The sequence below is a fragment of the Drosophila melanogaster genome, chromosome 3R (genome assembly GCF_000001215.4).
Source record: "Drosophila melanogaster chromosome 3R".
Taxonomy (NCBI): Eukaryota; Metazoa; Arthropoda; class Insecta; order Diptera; family Drosophilidae; genus Drosophila; species Drosophila melanogaster.
Window position 1 is genome coordinate 17,411,067 of NT_033777.3, and position 14,103 is coordinate 17,425,169.

At 36.8% G+C, this 14,103-nt stretch overlaps 8 protein-coding genes and 1 non-coding gene across 9 annotated transcripts; 7 read left to right on the forward strand and 2 right to left on the reverse strand.

Moving 5' to 3' along the window:
* Window positions 1-41: 41 nt before the first annotated feature.
* On the forward strand, window positions 42-1,614 carry CG5863 (uncharacterized protein). The gene has a single exon (NM_142366.2). The coding sequence runs from the start codon at window positions 109-111 to the stop codon at window positions 1,294-1,296; it is 1,188 nt and encodes a 395-aa protein (NP_650623.1). The 5' UTR covers window positions 42-108; the 3' UTR covers window positions 1,297-1,614.
* Window positions 1,615-2,010: 396 nt separating this feature from the next.
* On the forward strand, window positions 2,011-2,573 carry CG42821 (uncharacterized protein). Its single transcript, NM_001038971.3, has 3 exons — window positions 2,011-2,196; window positions 2,255-2,407; window positions 2,465-2,573. Exons 1-3 carry the CDS (start codon window positions 2,022-2,024, stop codon window positions 2,473-2,475), a joined length of 339 nt encoding a protein of 112 aa, NP_001034060.2. The 5' UTR covers window positions 2,011-2,021; the 3' UTR covers window positions 2,476-2,573.
* Window positions 2,574-2,834: 261 nt separating this feature from the next.
* On the forward strand, window positions 2,835-3,541 carry CG42822 (uncharacterized protein). Its single transcript, NM_001202314.2, has 3 exons — window positions 2,835-3,040; window positions 3,108-3,260; window positions 3,323-3,541. The coding sequence occupies exons 1-3, from the start codon at window positions 2,866-2,868 to the stop codon at window positions 3,331-3,333; spliced, it is 339 nt and encodes a 112-aa protein (NP_001189243.1). The 5' UTR covers window positions 2,835-2,865; the 3' UTR covers window positions 3,334-3,541.
* A 1,131-nt stretch (window positions 3,542-4,672) lies between these two features.
* Window positions 4,673-5,439, forward strand: CG5866 (uncharacterized protein). The gene is made up of 2 exons (NM_142367.3): window positions 4,673-5,289; window positions 5,347-5,439. The coding sequence occupies exons 1-2, from the start codon at window positions 4,680-4,682 to the stop codon at window positions 5,406-5,408; spliced, it is 672 nt and encodes a 223-aa protein (NP_650624.2). The 5' UTR covers window positions 4,673-4,679; the 3' UTR covers window positions 5,409-5,439.
* A 961-nt stretch (window positions 5,440-6,400) lies between these two features.
* Window positions 6,401-6,976, forward strand: CG33333 (uncharacterized protein). Its single transcript, NM_206503.2, has one exon. The coding sequence runs from the start codon at window positions 6,418-6,420 to the stop codon at window positions 6,862-6,864; it is 447 nt and encodes a 148-aa protein (NP_996225.1). The 5' UTR covers window positions 6,401-6,417; the 3' UTR covers window positions 6,865-6,976.
* asRNA:CR46034 (antisense RNA:CR46034) lies at window positions 6,436-6,953 on the reverse strand. The gene has a single exon (NR_133410.1).
* Window positions 6,977-7,692: 716 nt separating the features above from the next.
* Window positions 7,693-8,228, forward strand: CG42834 (uncharacterized protein). The gene has a single exon (NM_001202315.2). It carries the CDS (start codon window positions 7,719-7,721, stop codon window positions 8,085-8,087), a length of 369 nt encoding a protein of 122 aa, NP_001189244.1. The 5' UTR covers window positions 7,693-7,718; the 3' UTR covers window positions 8,088-8,228.
* A 1,343-nt stretch (window positions 8,229-9,571) lies between these two features.
* CG42835 (uncharacterized protein) lies at window positions 9,572-9,923 on the forward strand (the record flags this gene model as incomplete). Its single annotated transcript, NM_001202316.2, has 1 exon — window positions 9,572-9,923. One exon carries the CDS (start codon window positions 9,572-9,574, stop codon window positions 9,896-9,898), a length of 327 nt encoding a protein of 108 aa, NP_001189245.1. The 3' UTR covers window positions 9,899-9,923.
* Window positions 9,924-10,623: 700 nt separating this feature from the next.
* On the reverse strand, window positions 10,624-11,136 carry CG14332 (uncharacterized protein). The gene has a single exon (NM_142368.2). It carries the CDS (start codon window positions 11,108-11,110, stop codon window positions 10,736-10,738), a length of 375 nt encoding a protein of 124 aa, NP_650625.1. The 5' UTR covers window positions 11,111-11,136; the 3' UTR covers window positions 10,624-10,735.
* Between the last annotated feature and the right edge of the window lie 2,967 nt (window positions 11,137-14,103).

The following is a 14,103-nucleotide window of genomic DNA, read 5'->3' on the forward strand; positions in this document are numbered from 1 at the left end:
CCATTTGCAGGTGCTATAAAACAATCGCGGCCAGAATCTTTGTCAATTAGTTGGAAGGGGCTTTACAAACGGTTCGGATCGATTTGAATTCGCCTGGTCGGGCCAGTGATGCACTGCCTCATTTCGCTGTGGTTGTCCCTGTGGATCTTGTGCCTGTTTTGGGCGAAGTGCCAGGGCCAACTGATTCGCATTCCCATGCAATTTCAGGCCTCTTTCATGGCCAGTCGGCGTCAACACCGTGCCGGCAGATCATCCCTCTTGGCCAAGTACAATGTGGTTGGAGGACAGGAGGTAACGTCAAGGAATGGTGGCGCCACAGAAACGCTCGATAACCGATTGAACTTGGAGTACGCTGGACCCATTAGCATTGGATCGCCGGGTCAGCCTTTTAATATGCTGTTTGACACCGGATCTGCCAATCTCTGGGTGCCAAGCGCTGAGTGTTCACCGAAGAGTGTGGCCTGTCACCATCATCATCGCTACAACGCCAGTGCCTCGAGTACCTTTGTTCCGGACGGTCGGAGATTTTCCATCGCCTATGGAACTGGAAGTCTGTCGGGAAGATTGGCCCAGGATACGGTTGCCATTGGCCAATTGGTGGTGCAGAATCAAACCTTTGGCATGGCCACGCACGAGCCGGGTCCAACCTTTGTGGATACCAATTTCGCGGGAATCGTGGGACTGGGCTTCCGGCCAATAGCTGAGCTGGGAATTAAGCCATTGTTCGAGAGCATGTGTGACCAGCAGCTGGTGGATGAGTGTGTTTTTTCGTTTTATCTAAAGCGCAATGGCAGCGAAAGGAAGGGTGGAGAACTACTTTTCGGTGGGGTGGATAAGACCAAGTTTTCGGGATCCCTAACCTACGTGCCCCTCACTCATGCGGGGTATTGGCAGTTCCCTTTGGATGTCATTGAAGTTGCCGGTACTAGAATCAATCAGAATCGACAGGCCATCGCGGATACGGGTACATCTCTCTTGGCAGCTCCTCCCAGAGAATACCTAATAATTAATAGTCTCCTTGGTGGCTTGCCCACCTCAAATAACGAATATTTGCTCAACTGTTCTGAGATCGATAGTTTGCCCGAAATCGTGTTCATCATTGGAGGTCAGCGATTTGGCCTGCAGCCCAGAGATTATGTAATGAGTGCTACAAACGACGATGGATCAAGTATTTGCCTATCTGCTTTCACCTTAATGGACGCGGAGTTCTGGATTCTGGGAGACGTTTTCATCGGTCGATATTACACCGCCTTCGATGCCGGCCAACGGCGAATTGGCTTTGCCCCAGCAGCTTGAGTTTTTCTAAGTATCGTTTATGACTAGCAACAAATATCTGTTCTATTTAATGACAAAGCTTGGACATGAAACGTGGCCGTAGAGAAATCACGAGAGTTGGTTATAGTGAGGAAACACAGCTAAACCAGTTAGTGAAAACAAAAAAACAGCTGATCAACCCACGTTCACGTTTGGTATATTATTTGATTAGCTACGGGTATCCCCTACTGAGAGATATATATGCTATATCTGTACAAATGTAAAATATGTTCTACTTTTAGATATATTTCACGAATATTTAAAACTTTTATAAGTTGCCTGCTTCGTTGACCTTGCCTTAACTTTACATTTTTTTATTATTTTATCAAATCACTAATTGTACCGCTACAATTTATTAAATAGTAATCAATAATATATTTAAATATTTTGCTTAACTTCTTTTCTTTAATTGATATTTACAACAATATTATAATTAAATGTATTGTATCGTAATAAGAGTGATAGCGTGAGAGCCCAGTAAACTCTGATGAGAATCGTTTATATATATGTATGAGCTCTCTTATCTTTGTCTATTCATTTTAAATCCACGAATACGTGTGAATCGCGTATACAAATAATATTAAAATCACCGACTATTCTGCATATGCTCACACTGAAAAATCCCACTCAGTCCCTAGAATCGCCAAAGCTGCTTATATAAAAGAGTCTCACGCTGTTCATCAGTTAGTTATAGAAATATATTCAATATGAAATCGCTTTTCTCTCTGTGCCTGCTGCTCGGACTGGCTTTAAGCCAAGTTAGTGCTAGTTGCCCGGAAAGCTGTCCTGATACGGAGGATGTGGTGTGGGCCCTTGGAGGCGGATGCAATGTTTTTCGCAATAAATGCTACTTCGACAAGGCGAACTGTAATCCAGATTATGGTGCGAACATATTATTAGCCATATAACTTGATGTTTGATTACTAATCAAATGTTATAGAGTTGACCATCACAACAAAGGAGGAGTGCCAAAAGCTGTGCGCCGATGCTTGTCCTGCAGTTTATCAACCCACAGGTGGGATTTATAAGGGTCAGGTGCGGAATTTTGGCAATGAGTGCGAGAAGATCATTCACACTTGTCGAACGGGCGAAAGTAAGTGATTCACTTAAAAAAAATGTGTTCCAAGGCTAATTCTATGTGTTTTTACAGCTTTCGTATAGGGCTAAATACTTTTATAACTGACAGTCCTACACAAAGAATGCAAATATAGAGATTTTCTAGTTCTTGCCCTTTTTTCTTTATGTATAATTTGGGTAAGAAAAATCTGATGAAAATTAAATGTTTTTAAAGTACGATTGTAAATTTTTTTTATTTATTGATAAAGAAGCAAACAATGGGACACCACAAGCGTTTTTATGAAGTGTTATTTATGTATGATATTAACAAACAAAAAAAACCCCACACATCTGCCGGTTTCTGTTATTTGAATAAATTAAAACCGATAAAGATTTCTGAAGACGTGCCTCCAAGCTAACAAAAACATATGTATATATAAGTGGAGGTGGCAAACGATCTGTTCAGTTCATTCCAAAACTTCGAGGCCTTTAAACATGAATTTCTCTCTATATATTTGCCTTTTGCTGTGTGTGGCTTTGAGCCAAGTTAGGGGTAACTGTTCAGGCGAATGTCCGGATACGGAGGAAGTTGTTTGGGCTCTTGGAGGAGGTTGCAATGTTTTCCGGAATAAGTGTTATTTCGACAAGGAGAACTGCCATCGAAAGCCAGGTGAGCAGTTTCTTATTACAACTTAATAAGAATTAATCAAACGAATATTATGTTGATTATATAAAAGCCTTGACCATAACGACAAAGAGGGAGTGTCAGAAGCAATGCGCCGACATTTGTACAGCCATCTACCAGCCCACAACTGGAATCTACAAGGGCGAAGTCCTAAACTTTGGTAACGAATGTGAAAAACGGGCTCACACCTGTCGTACTGGCCAGAGTGAGTTAAACTACATGTTTAGATATTACAGTTGACTTATTTCCCTTTATTCAATTTTACAGCTTTTTTGTAAGCCACGCAGAATGTTTTAAGCGTGAACGAAAGTAAATGAACTTTTACACCTAAATCTATTAGTTGTTTTTATCTATTAGGGCTCTTTGGGGCCTCAAGCATGAAACCAAATATCGAAGTCGTGTTTGCGTAACAAACAGCCAACAAGTCACGTAGAAATCAAGCGAGTGCGCTGAATAATATAAAAGTGTTTTAGTCACACCCAGTTTAAAAGATATGGTAAAAAACTATTGTTTAATAATAATAATTTTTAAAATTCGCTTTAACATAATATTATAAATATGTAATCCGTATAAATTTCATTTTGTTTGTGTTATATAAAAATGTACATTTATATAATATATGGCTCAGTATAAATATTATTCATCCTATTAATGGAATAGCACATATTTCGTATCTTATTATATTATATTAAATATTATTTAAACTAATTAAAGATAGAAAAGCGTAACTCCATGCATGTCCAATATAATTCACTAAAATTATCCACTTCTGTTGACCACGTGACGTTTGCTTTGGGGTTTTAGAGTTACAATTACCTAACTTCAATTAACTAATATAATTACAACAGAATAATACAGTAGCTTAATTACTTACATATTATTTGTGAAGTCCGCGAGATAGATTTAGTAGCACTTTGTAAACAAATAAATCTAAATAGATATATATCTTCTTCAGTGATCCCTTTCTTAACAGGAACTTAACATTTTATTTTAATATGAAACGTGAATAAAAAGCTGAAGAAATATGGTCACAATTCCAGTTTATGAGATTATTTATATTTTGGGTCACACATTTTAAAATAAGTTTTAGGTACATAACAGTTAAAACACTTGTATACCTAACATTAGTCGTTTCCAAGTAATCACACCTGTTAAATACACACATTGTAAAATAGTTTACTTTTAATATTCCGTGACTCTAAACTACACGTCCAGTCACACAGTCTTTACTAGAATCAGTTGAGAATTATAGGGCAAAATCAAAATAAAAATATTAAAAGACCATTATATTTAAGACCATTTGTAAAGATGTAAGCATGCGAATGGGTTCAGTCAACTCGGGTTGACCTGAGGGTTTAGAATTCAGAGCTCTAGGTAAAGAAACTCCCGAGTTGAACGTTCCTAGCCTGCATATACCACAAGGTTGTGATTTATGCCCTGCTTGAGAGTATTTATATTATTTAATTAGCTGCCCACTAGTGATGCTATTGCGGTGCTTATCTTTTAATTAATTTCTAATTAAAATGGGTTTCTTATTAAGTTTAAATTATTGGACTCGGTTTCTATTGTGCTCTGGGTATAAAACCGAAAAGGTTCCTGTGAATCAGCATCAGTTGAAGAAAATATGGCTCTGCGTTTCGTTTTCTTGCTGAGTGCTTGGATGGTCCTTGCCCAAGGATCCTTTCTGCGCAGATCGGATATTATTATCTTAGAAGCGAAGGTTCCCCAGAAAGGATATCTGCCTGTCGAAGATGCTTCAGTGCATCAAATCGTTCCTAACGAGTCATTGTCTGCAGGAAAAGAACATCAACATCAACGAGTACATCTGTATCAATTTCAATCGCATCCTCACGAGCACGGACCCCATTATCACCTAGAAGGGCACCATCACCTATCTGAGCCCCACCATCATCATCAGTTGTCTGAATCGCATGATCCTATCCACGGATCCCCTCAGCACCACTATCATGGTTCACATCCTAACCAACAACTCGAGGCACCATTTCAAGAAGTTCATGGATCCCACCATCAGCATCCAATCCACCACAACCATCTGGAGGCACCATATCACGGAACTCATGGTGTTCATCATCATCGCAACTGCCACGCCACCATCCATTGCCCCAGGGTTCATAGTCCAGCTTATGCCACCGATGGTCATCTCTGCTACAGGGTGGAGAACTCCTGCGCACTGGCCGTTTTGAACTGCCTGCGTCGCAATGAACTTAAGCCAGGTTGGTTATAAACATATCTAAAACATTTTCACAAATGATATTATTGTTTAATTGCAGTTTTGAGACACATCGGTCATCACGAATGCCATCGTCTGCCCAGCGCTTACAGGGCCCACTAATTCTAAGCTCAAGATAACTAAATATAAATATAAATATTTATATAAATATAGATATAAATATCTAATATAATATCCTAAGTTGTATTGTTTTCTTTTTCTGAAATATAATATTGTCAAATGAAATAATTTTGTTGTTGTCGGTGTTGTGTGTACTATTTACATAAATCTGGTTGTCCTATGTATGATAATCTTATGCATAAACCTATATTCGGAAGCCTAGATCTTTTAAATCTTTAAAGATAGAAGGTATTTAAAGATATGGTATCATTTACCATATATATAAAACAAAAAAGGCTAGCCTCCCCTCAGGTCCTCCTCATATTAATATCAGGGCCATTTTATGCCAATCGAAACAACTGTAACTTATTAAATAGATAACAAATTAAAATGCATTACAAAACAATCAATATTAAATGCCTTAGTAGATTTTCTCGACTATTAGATACCCATTACTCGTTGCCATTTAAGAATAAACGCCTTAGTCGATTTTCTCGACTATTAGATACCCATCAGTCGTTGAAGTCTGGCTTCAGATATAGATCCTATTCTGCATACATAATGGACGGACGGACGGAAATGTTGGCACGATCAACAAAATATATACTACAAAATGATTGAAAATTTGCTGTTTTAAACTAATCTAGTATTGTTTTGTGGTACATTAAATATTCGAATTTATCAAGTAATGGACTTCAAATATAATAATACATTTTAAAAATTTGGTTAGTCTACTTTAAATAATTACATTATATTACAATAAATTTATTTTTAATTAATAAGGGGAAAACCAGTATTTGGCTTGCATAATCAAGATGAGATGAGTTCAAAGTGCAATAAACTGGGTCAGCTTAGAATTTGGATCAGATTGCATGACATCACATACTATAATTACTTCAAAATGATGAATTACAGCTCTTGTAAATTCATACTTTCTGACTTTTCTCTGGTATAAAAGTCAAAAGTAAGCAGCACAAGGCATCAGTTGCTTAACAAAAATAAACAAATCAAAATGGCAGTCGGCTTCATTGTAATCTTCAGCGCCATATTCGTCCTGGCCCAAGGATCAAATCTTTTGCCCATTGAGCAGCAATCGGAGGTGCCAATCCATTCTGGTGCTCCAGCGGCAGTCATTTCGCAAGGACAACAGTCTGTGTCCCAGTCCGTTGGTTCTGCTTACGGTCAAGACCAAGGGTTGGCTGGTGCACGACCCTATTGGGCTGCACCTCGTCCTGCTCTGGCTGCACCTCGTCCTGCTGAGTCCTACGCTCGTCCTGCTGTGGCTGTACCTCGTCCTTCTGTGGCTGCACCTCGTCCGGCTGTGTCCTACGCTCGTCCTGCAGCCGTGGTGGTTCCTGCTTTGGTGGTTGCTCCTATTCGCCAGCCTCAGGGAGTCCCTGTCCCAGCCGTTGTAGGAGCTAGTCAAGGAAATGTGTACCATGGTCGCCATCATGGCTAAGCGTCGTGCAAATACTCTGCTCGAATCTCTTCCGGTTGACACACATTTTGGAACCAATTAATATTTACTTCTACAAATAATATTAACATAAATAAAAAAAAAAATGGAAAACAAATTTTATAGTTTTGTTTTATTCTAGAAATCATATTTCACAGTGCAATTTTGTAAATAAAAAACACTTGAGTATAAACCTATAAGTAAGTTAAGAAAATTGTACAGCTGAACTGTTCACATATTAGAGTATATTCTTAAACAACTCAATACAAGATGTTATCTCCAAATATATATAGCATTGTCTTTATATCGGCGTTGTATTTAACAGATCTTAGCAAATAATTGATTTAAAATATACTTCACAGTATACCCTTACTACTACTACTTGCCCTCTTCTGTTATTTCGACTTCTGTCAAGATACATTTCATTTAATCTTTTATATATTTTTGAATTTTGTTGAAGGTATTTTGGGCAGAACTTAGTTTTTTGTAAGAAAATATTTACCAAAAAGATATAATTTAAGAATTAAAAATTCTACCTAATTAATTAATTCAGCAAATGCATTTCATACATAAATATCGACCATTAAAAAAAGTATTTTTGAAACTAATATATTCCAATTAAATACATACATATATTAAAGCAAAGCTTTTAGGTTCAAAATCATTTATTTGACATCCAAGACAGCACTACTTAGATGTTTGAGATTGGTGAGTCAGATATTAATTGTTTTTAAATATTTAATTACATGCTTAGCTGTTCTAAATTTTGGGGTTGTCTCGCATGTATATAAGTTTTCCATTTCCAGCTAAAACCATCAGTTGTCTTACAAGCAATACTCACAAAGCTGAATATCAAAATGGCTCTTCGTATTATTTTTGTCTTCATTGCCACAATCGTCCTGGCGCAAGGATCAAATATTTCGCCAGTTGCGCAGGAGAATCTTGTGCGGGTCCATCACTCTGGAGTGGTTTCATCTGGAGCTCCTGCCGTTGGTGTTACCCAGAGCCGCTCAGTTGTTTCGCAAGCTCAGCGTCCTAACTATGGTCAGAGATCCATCTCTGGATCTATCGGAGGATCTCGTCGAGTGGGCGAAGTTCCAGTGTCCGGATCTCGTCCTCATGGTGGTGCTCCTCGTCGTTCTTCTGCAAGCGCTTATGCTCGTCCCATCGGAGGTGGAGCTACCCCAGGATATGTCCACCGCAACCGCAACCAGAAACCATATTAGAAACACCTTAAAAATTATACACCATCCCATCCCGATCTGACGAAATGTTCTAAGCCCTATTATCATTTAAATGATCTTATCACAGCTCTTTTATAACATAATTTCTAATAGCCATACTCTGGAAATAAAAATTTGATAAACAAAATATTTGAATATTTTATAAGAAATTGAGAATATCTTCAATGCAATTACTTTGGTAAAAAACTAAGTGCAAATACATACATACGAATAATTTCGTCTTTGATAATCATTATCTAATTCTTAACCGCTGAAAATTATTTTATTTTCATATTAATTAACATCGATCTCTTATGTCATAAGAAATTTTTTTGCCAACCAATTTGATTTAACAATTTAGACATGTATTCTATGGATAAACATTTAAATGGTCAAAAAATGTGTAATATTAAAGAAATTTCGAGGAAAATCTTTTAATTTCCCATAACCGCAGATCTTTCATTCGTCAAATACAAAAATACCTATCAGAGCTAATTGGTAGACAACAATTGTGAACAATCTGTCAAGATGAATTTTTAATGTCAGTAAAGCTTAAAGTTAGAATAGAAAATTCAAAGTTATAGTTATATATATTGAACAAAAAGTCTTGTTTACAACTATTGTTAAGTTTATTTACCTGTATTAAAAGGAAACAAAGTGCCTTTTTATATTATTAAACTTGATATGTAAATCTCCTTAATGTAAACAATTATTTTTTCGTGAAACAATGCCCTCCAATTTAAATCTTGAAAGGTTCGGAGGCAAATGAACTTTTTTCTCATGAAATCTAAAATGTTTAGTATTTGTTTAATAAGGTGCTTTGGTATTTTATAATTACATCAAATGAAAGCACCGGTCAATCTGAAACATTAATTCAAAACAACCAAGATGACAGCCCGCTACAGCGCCATATTCGTCCTGACTAAAGGATCAAATATTTTTCCCATCGAACAGGAGTCGGGGTGGCAGTTCACTCGATGGTATTTTATAAGTTTTTTAAATAAAAATAAGTTAAAAACTGTAAGAGCTTATTTTCCTCCATTTCTTACAAATGTGATTTATTTTATACATTTTAACTTTTTAAATGTGACCTTAAGGGCGTATAAATGACCACACGTCAAAAAAACATGGTTCGCCGATAATAAAAAATTGCCCATTTCAATCACTATTATTAAATTTTTTTGAAGCCTGTTAATGAGGTTAGTGAATGATATTTAACATTATGTTATGTTCGGGGAATTTAATGTATAAGGAAACGTGAAACTCCCGTGTAAGATTTGTTACACTTTTACAAGTCAGTAGATACATTTAAACTAATTATATCATTAGGGTTAAAAAGTAATTTTAGATTTATGGCTGTCCATATATTTATTAATAAAGATTTTGCGTATAAAAAAGGAAGCAAATCCACAGAAACCATCAGTTGCACAAAAAAGATTAGAAATAAAGAATTTCATTTTTGATCTTAAGTAAAAAATATAAAAAAAATGCTATTTCGATTTGCTTTCGTGTTTTGTTTTCTGAAATTCCTTGTTCAAGGATGCCATGTAACGCAAGTAAAACCTTTATTGCCAGTGGAAACTAATTCTGCGGGGGGTGTCTCATCAAGAGCTCCTATTAGTTTCCCCGAAGTGCGATCGGCCCCAGGATACCAGACGAAATCTTCAGCTGCTCGTTCAGTTGCTCCTCGTATTGTGTCTTCTTATGGTCGTCGTCAAATTGGATCCAACTCTCGTCCTGCTGTTATCGGTAGCGCTGGACGTGCTATCGGCGGAGGAGCTAAACATGCCCAGAATCGCAATAGGATTCATTAACCATACTAATTCCAAAAGCTGATTTAGTCCCCGACAAAATGTTAATCAAAATAAAAATTATATTTATATAAAAAAAAATATATTTATGTGTATATTATGGTTGACTTCATTAGCAAGGACTCGGGATTTTTATGTTCAAGGGATATACTCATAATTAAAGTAAGCTTTTTTTTTTTTAATTTTTGAATGTCAGTAAAAACATACAGATTTATTACAAAAAAAAAAAATGTAAAGCAGTTAGAATCGTAGGATGTATAAAATAAAAAATTTATTTAAAAAAAAACATGTATGATTAAAGAGTTATGCACGAAATAAGATGTACTAAAACCTACATATGTATATATATGTGCTTTATGTGCTTATGCGCTTTAGTTTATTGTTTATTTTAGCACTCTGGCTTATTTTAATGATTCAAGAATCAGCGTCTTAACATAGCCGAATATCAACAAATTGGTAACTTTAAATGGTTTGAAAATCGAATTCATATTCCCAGCTTAAATGGCTACTCGCTTTGGGCAACTATTCAAGAAATGTTTAAATCATGAAGTGCAGCCAATTGAGTGCGTAACTTGTCGCTAAAGCTGAAATTGGCGTATTAACCAGTTCATTAAAGGTGACATTGTTGCTAAGGATTAAGTACTAGGTAATGCCTATGAAATGAATATTCCCCAATGCTCAATCTTATCCCTGCCATTGTAAAATAATCTTAATCAAGTTTCGTTTTTATGTAACATTTGTTATTATTTGCGATAGAAAAAGGTTTGAGAGTAGAATAAGAATGTGACAATAAGGATGTAGATCTAGGTTTGGTCATTTGCTGATGATAAGTTCTGTTTCTTAATAAGGCTTTTGGCTGCGTTGGCGATTCTGGTAGGAATTTCCATGGGCAGATCCACCTACATTTGGACGTCCATGAGCTCCAGCAGACGGACTACGCGGAGCTCCACCACGAGGACGAGATCCGGTCACTCCAACTACGGGCACTCGACGGGATCCTCCAACAGGACCAGAGAGGGATCCATATCCAGAGATGGGTCGTTGGGTCTGAGGGGCAGCGGAGTAGCCACGGGTTATTCCGGCAGCTGGAGCTCTAGATGAAATAGCTCCAGACTGATGCACTCCCACCCCGGATTCCTGATTCACCGACGACAAATACGATCCTTGGGCGAGGACAAGCAGGACACTGATCACCAAAATATAATAGAGTGCCATTTTGAAATAGGTCTTTTAATTGTGTGCTTGAATGTAGAGTAGGAAGCAACTGATACTTGGCTTAAAAGGAATTACTCCTTTTATAGCAGATACCTGAGTACTTAAAAAAAACATGAATGCAGTTAAAGGTACATATTATGTTAAAAATTAAATTATATGACAATTTTGATAATGTTGTAATGGAGAAACTGAGGTCAGATTTTATCTGTAATATACTCCAATGATCCAGTTTTGTAATTTCAGTGTTTAGCAGATGATAAATCAGAATGAAAGAGTTCAACAACCACCTGCTATTATTCATATAAAAAATATGAATGAGTAAATATGAATTCAAGTTAGAAGCACATACCTTAGCAAGCGTTGTTATATGTAGCTGAACACAAAATTTCATAGAAAAAACCAGAGATATATACTACATGCGCAGACGCATTTTCAACTCTTAAATCAATTTATGCATAAAACATGACTAGCAAGACATAGAAGGCTCTTTTTCATAAAATTATGGTCTAACTAACATTACTAGCAGCCATGGATTTAATTGGCATATAGAAGGCTTGATTAAGCCGGCCAATTGGTAAGCCAAAAAAGAAACACCCGCGATGATCGCGGTTGCCAGGAAGTAAGGCATTTGCGAAAATAGTTTTGAAAATATAGGCTCAAGTGATGGAGACCCAAAATAATGGTTAACCTTGCCATATATAGCTCAGGGTCCGTTTATTATCCATAACAATGAAAGCAAATTAGGCTTACGATTGTTTAAAAAATTGCAAACCCAATTGAGGTTTGATAGGTGGGCAATAATAATGAAAAAATGGTAAAAATGAAATGTCATGGTGGCAACATTGAATTACGTAAATTACGTAAAATCATTTTGCGATTTCTGAAATTTAGAAAGTAAACACAAGTGTGTGAACCATTTTTGGGTGTATCACTCATATGTGTTCAAGTATGCTTTTAATACCAAATATTTTATAATTACTCGGCATAACATTTTTTAGGTTTGGTTCTTAGCTTTAGGCACGTAATTTGCAACTAATTGAAACTCTACTCTGGTGCAATATGACTCATTCGCACCGTTGTCGCCAGCTGTGCGATCTAGGTGTTAACATTTTTTATTTACCTATTTTTCGTTTGTCAAGCTAACATGCGAGCGTTGTGGTTTCCAGTTACTCGTTTTAATTTTAATTACATTTTTCGTATACAATTAGCTAACAAATCAATGAGAAACCGTTAGACAAAAAGAACAAACACAGAAAAATTGTATATCAACAATTGCTCAATCGATCCGATCAAATAACAAATAACTTTGTGCCGAATATTGACATTTCGTAAGCATTTGAAAAGTGAACGCGACAACAACAAACCTAAATGCAGTGCGTTGGTAAAAATCTTGAACACGTTAAGAATGTTGGCAAGGTTGTCTGCCACGGCAGCTGCTACTTTGTGATTTTGTGGGCCTCCATCTGAGTCTCGATCCTCCGACTGCGTCTCAATCCGAGAGTCCAACTTAATTAAATTGGATTTTATGTGCCGTATTGGATCGGCCATTTGGGGCCCCGGCGACCATGACGAGGTGAGGCTAATCAAATGGCCAAATTGTAGGCGCGTTTACCATGCAGCCACCAGTCAGCTAAAGTAATGAGCTTTTTGTCGGCTACACGACTCTATTATGATGAACATGGCAATCGTCCAGCGATAAATATCAATTAAGACACCGTCAAATGCCTCAATGGCAGCAAGAAAATTGGTAAACTAATACCGGCGACATGCTAATGTTTTGCTCTACATTGAGACTGTGCGTAAACAAAAATGTCACACGCCATTAAAAATTACTAGCATGTTTAAATAGCAAAAAGCCACGAAAAAAAGTCTCATAATATTAAATAGAGAAAAAGCAGTCAGCCGGACTCAAGGCAGTCAAACCGGGCCGATAATACAAAATTTCGGCATTAAATGCTCATACAACAACGTCAACTGCGAGCAAAAATTGAGTTAAATAAAAGAACAAAAACGTGGCACGAACAACTTTTCAAAAAATGCGTGGTACATTGTTAATACTGATCTTGTTTTTTGCTGCTGCTCCGGTCCAAAAATGTTGCACAATATTCGTGCGTTCATGCAAAGCAATTGTCAAACCCAAAACAGCCCAAAGCCAAAGGCCAAAAAAAATCGATACGGACTCTACTGTTTGCCACAGCCAAATCTACCACAGGAAAACTTCATTTGGTGGTGTTTTATTTTTTTTTTAGCGAAATTAATATCAATTGCCCTCCGTTTTGACGTTTTCTGGTTTACGCTCATTATTGTTAGCCTCCTTCGCATTGCTCCCTCCGAGTTTTGACTTATGATGAAGGCTCGCCAGATTTGTATGTGCGGTTTGACAAATTAAATTAATTGGCTCGTACTGATATACCGCTGATTTGACGAGGCTCTAAAAAGTTGGTCTGTCGAAGGTGCAGCTCGGTTTAGCAAATTGAATAAGTACGTGTAAGAAAAAGAAACGACTGCAGATTGAGATTTTATTTTTACATGGGCATTGAAGATCACAGATACCGGAGTAGGAGTTGCTTTGTGGGGCTCAGCCGTCACTAAGTAATTACCGAGTGGTTGGCTGTTGAAAGAGAAATGTGTTTTATTGTGTGGGAGTATATGGTTTCACAGACTGTAATAGCTTTAGATTAAGATAGCACCAAATTACCCGATTTCATATAAGTTTATTTGGATCTTATTGTTGCAAATATATGAATTATTTGTTTTATCACTGCTTATTTTTTAACGTTAATTATAAGTAATAAGAAAGAATTAAGAAAATATTTGAATCTAGATTACTTATGAGCACAAGGGGATTTTTTTAAAAGTTGTCAAGCCTCGTAAATAAATTGTATTCCAGTGCAATGTAATACAATACAAGCCTTGAACTTTTTGCAAAATATTGCCATCGGCCATAAATTGTATTTTGCTCATTTTATTGCATTTTAAAGTACTTAAATAAT